The 1,705-nt window shown below is 60.3% G+C and overlaps 1 protein-coding gene across 1 annotated transcript in view; it reads right to left on the bottom strand.

The window, feature by feature from the left end:
• The window catches only part of POLG (polymerase (DNA directed), gamma), a gene marked incomplete at its 5' end in the record, with an annotated part of 9,719 nt that overhangs the window by 7,433 nt on the left and 581 nt on the right, over nucleotides 1-1,705 (bottom strand). The window contains 3 exons of the mRNA XM_010139719.1: nucleotides 39-197; nucleotides 460-627; nucleotides 1,074-1,269. Coding sequence (XP_010138021.1) covers nucleotides 39-197; nucleotides 460-627; nucleotides 1,074-1,269 — 523 coding nt within the window. The remainder of the gene's footprint in view (nucleotides 1-38; nucleotides 198-459; nucleotides 628-1,073; nucleotides 1,270-1,705) is intronic.

Below are 1,705 nucleotides of genomic sequence, written 5' to 3'. Positions count from 1 at the left end.
CCCCCTCAAGCACCCGGTGCCGTTCGGGAGGCTGGGACAGCCGCTCGCTCCTGGAAGTGGCTCCTGATGTCAGCCATGGACCCCTTCACAAAGAGCTCCCGGGCCTCCTTCTGCAGCGGCTCCCCCCCGACATAGAGAGCGTGCACGTCTGCCAGGTTGTTGATGCTGCTGACGTGCACCCAGTCCCACGAAGTGATCTGCGAACCACAGCGGGGTCAGACAGTGCGGGACGAGGCCCACTCGCTATCAGGAGAGATAAAGGATGCTGCTGCTCCACTTAAAACCAAGGCCAGCTCATCTGGAAGGTGCTGGGAGAGCTTCACCCAGAAGAGCTGCTCCAACAGCCCCTACTCCACCAGTAGAGGAGCAGACAGTCCCAGTACAGTGGACAGTCCCGTTACAGAATCAACAGTCCCCTGCTACCCAAGCCACCGCCAGCAGCTCAGCAGCTTTACTCACAGCCGGCCCCTCATTCTGACTGCGTGTTTTCTCCATGTGCTCCTTGACCTGCTGCATTCCCTTCCTCTTGCCGTGCTTGGCGGCCATCCAGAGGCTGCGCTGGAAGCCCGTCAGCCCTGAAATGGCCATGTGCATGCTCATGGTGTCCAGGAAACGCACTCGGGAGCCCTGGGACGTGCCGGTGGGGAGAAAAGAGATGTTTGGGACATGCTGGAGGAGAAACATGCTGCCAAACATCCTGCAGCTGCCAGCAAGCATTGCCCTGTGTTACAGAGCTGCAAGCCCTCTGCACAGGCTGCTTTTGTCACGAAAAAGCTTTGCCTCCCAGCACCCCTCTTCTGAGGGATGGGCGCATCCCCCGCACAGGCTGTCAGGTGCTCAAAGGCTCCTGCCAGCTGCAACCCTGCAGCCTCCAGCAACTTTATGGGGTGCAAAAATATCTCTCCTTGGAGGGATCCCACCTCCACCAGTCCTGCAGGACGAGGCAAGCACAGCCCTGGGCTATCCGTGCAGAACAGCACCTCCCAAAACAACCCCAGCCGAAGAGCCAGTGCAATGACTATCTGGGTAACGAACCGCAGCTGCCGGCATGAAGCAATGGCTCCGTGGATTACCTGGATGAGGTACTGCTCCTTGATGAACGCCCGGTCGAAGGCCACGTTGTGCCCCACCACCACTCTCTCCAGCCAGTCCTGCTTGCCGGCACAGCCAGTGCCTGCAGGGCTCTCCAGGGGGATGAGGTCGGCCAGCGTGAGGTGACTGGACCAGGTGTACCGCTGCTCCAGCAGCCGCTTGCTGCACCATGAGTACCTGCAGAGGACACGTGGCAGCCCACAGCCGTAAGATATAAAGCAGGGGTTCCTGGGACCAAAAGCAACCACTGTGCCACGGGGTGCTGAGCAGGATCCCACCCGTGGGAGGAAGGCGACCAACCCCAGGGAGCACTGCCCTCGCTAACCAGGACCCACATCCTGCATCTCAGAGCCACTTCAGGGATTCACGGTGTTTTCCCCGCAAGCCAGGGGTGGGTTGCAGGAAGAGACTCTTCCTGAGAGCATCCCCATCCTTCTCAAAGCCATGTCCCCCCGCTGCCGCGATGGGCAGGACCCACATCCTGCATCTCAGAGCCACTTCAGGGATTCACGGTGTTTTCCCCGCAAGCCAGGGGTGGGTTGCAGGAAGAGACTCTTCCTGAGAGCATCCCCATCCTTCTCAAAGCCATGTCCCCCCGCTGCCGCGATGGGCA

Source organism: Buceros rhinoceros, unplaced genomic scaffold (assembly GCF_000710305.1).
Source record: "Buceros rhinoceros silvestris isolate BGI_N320 unplaced genomic scaffold, ASM71030v1 scaffold10377, whole genome shotgun sequence".
In the NCBI taxonomy this organism is placed as follows: domain Eukaryota; kingdom Metazoa; phylum Chordata; class Aves; order Bucerotiformes; family Bucerotidae; genus Buceros; species Buceros rhinoceros.
The sequence above is the reverse complement of the archived record's forward strand: the minus strand, read 5'-3'. Positions and strand labels throughout refer to the sequence as shown.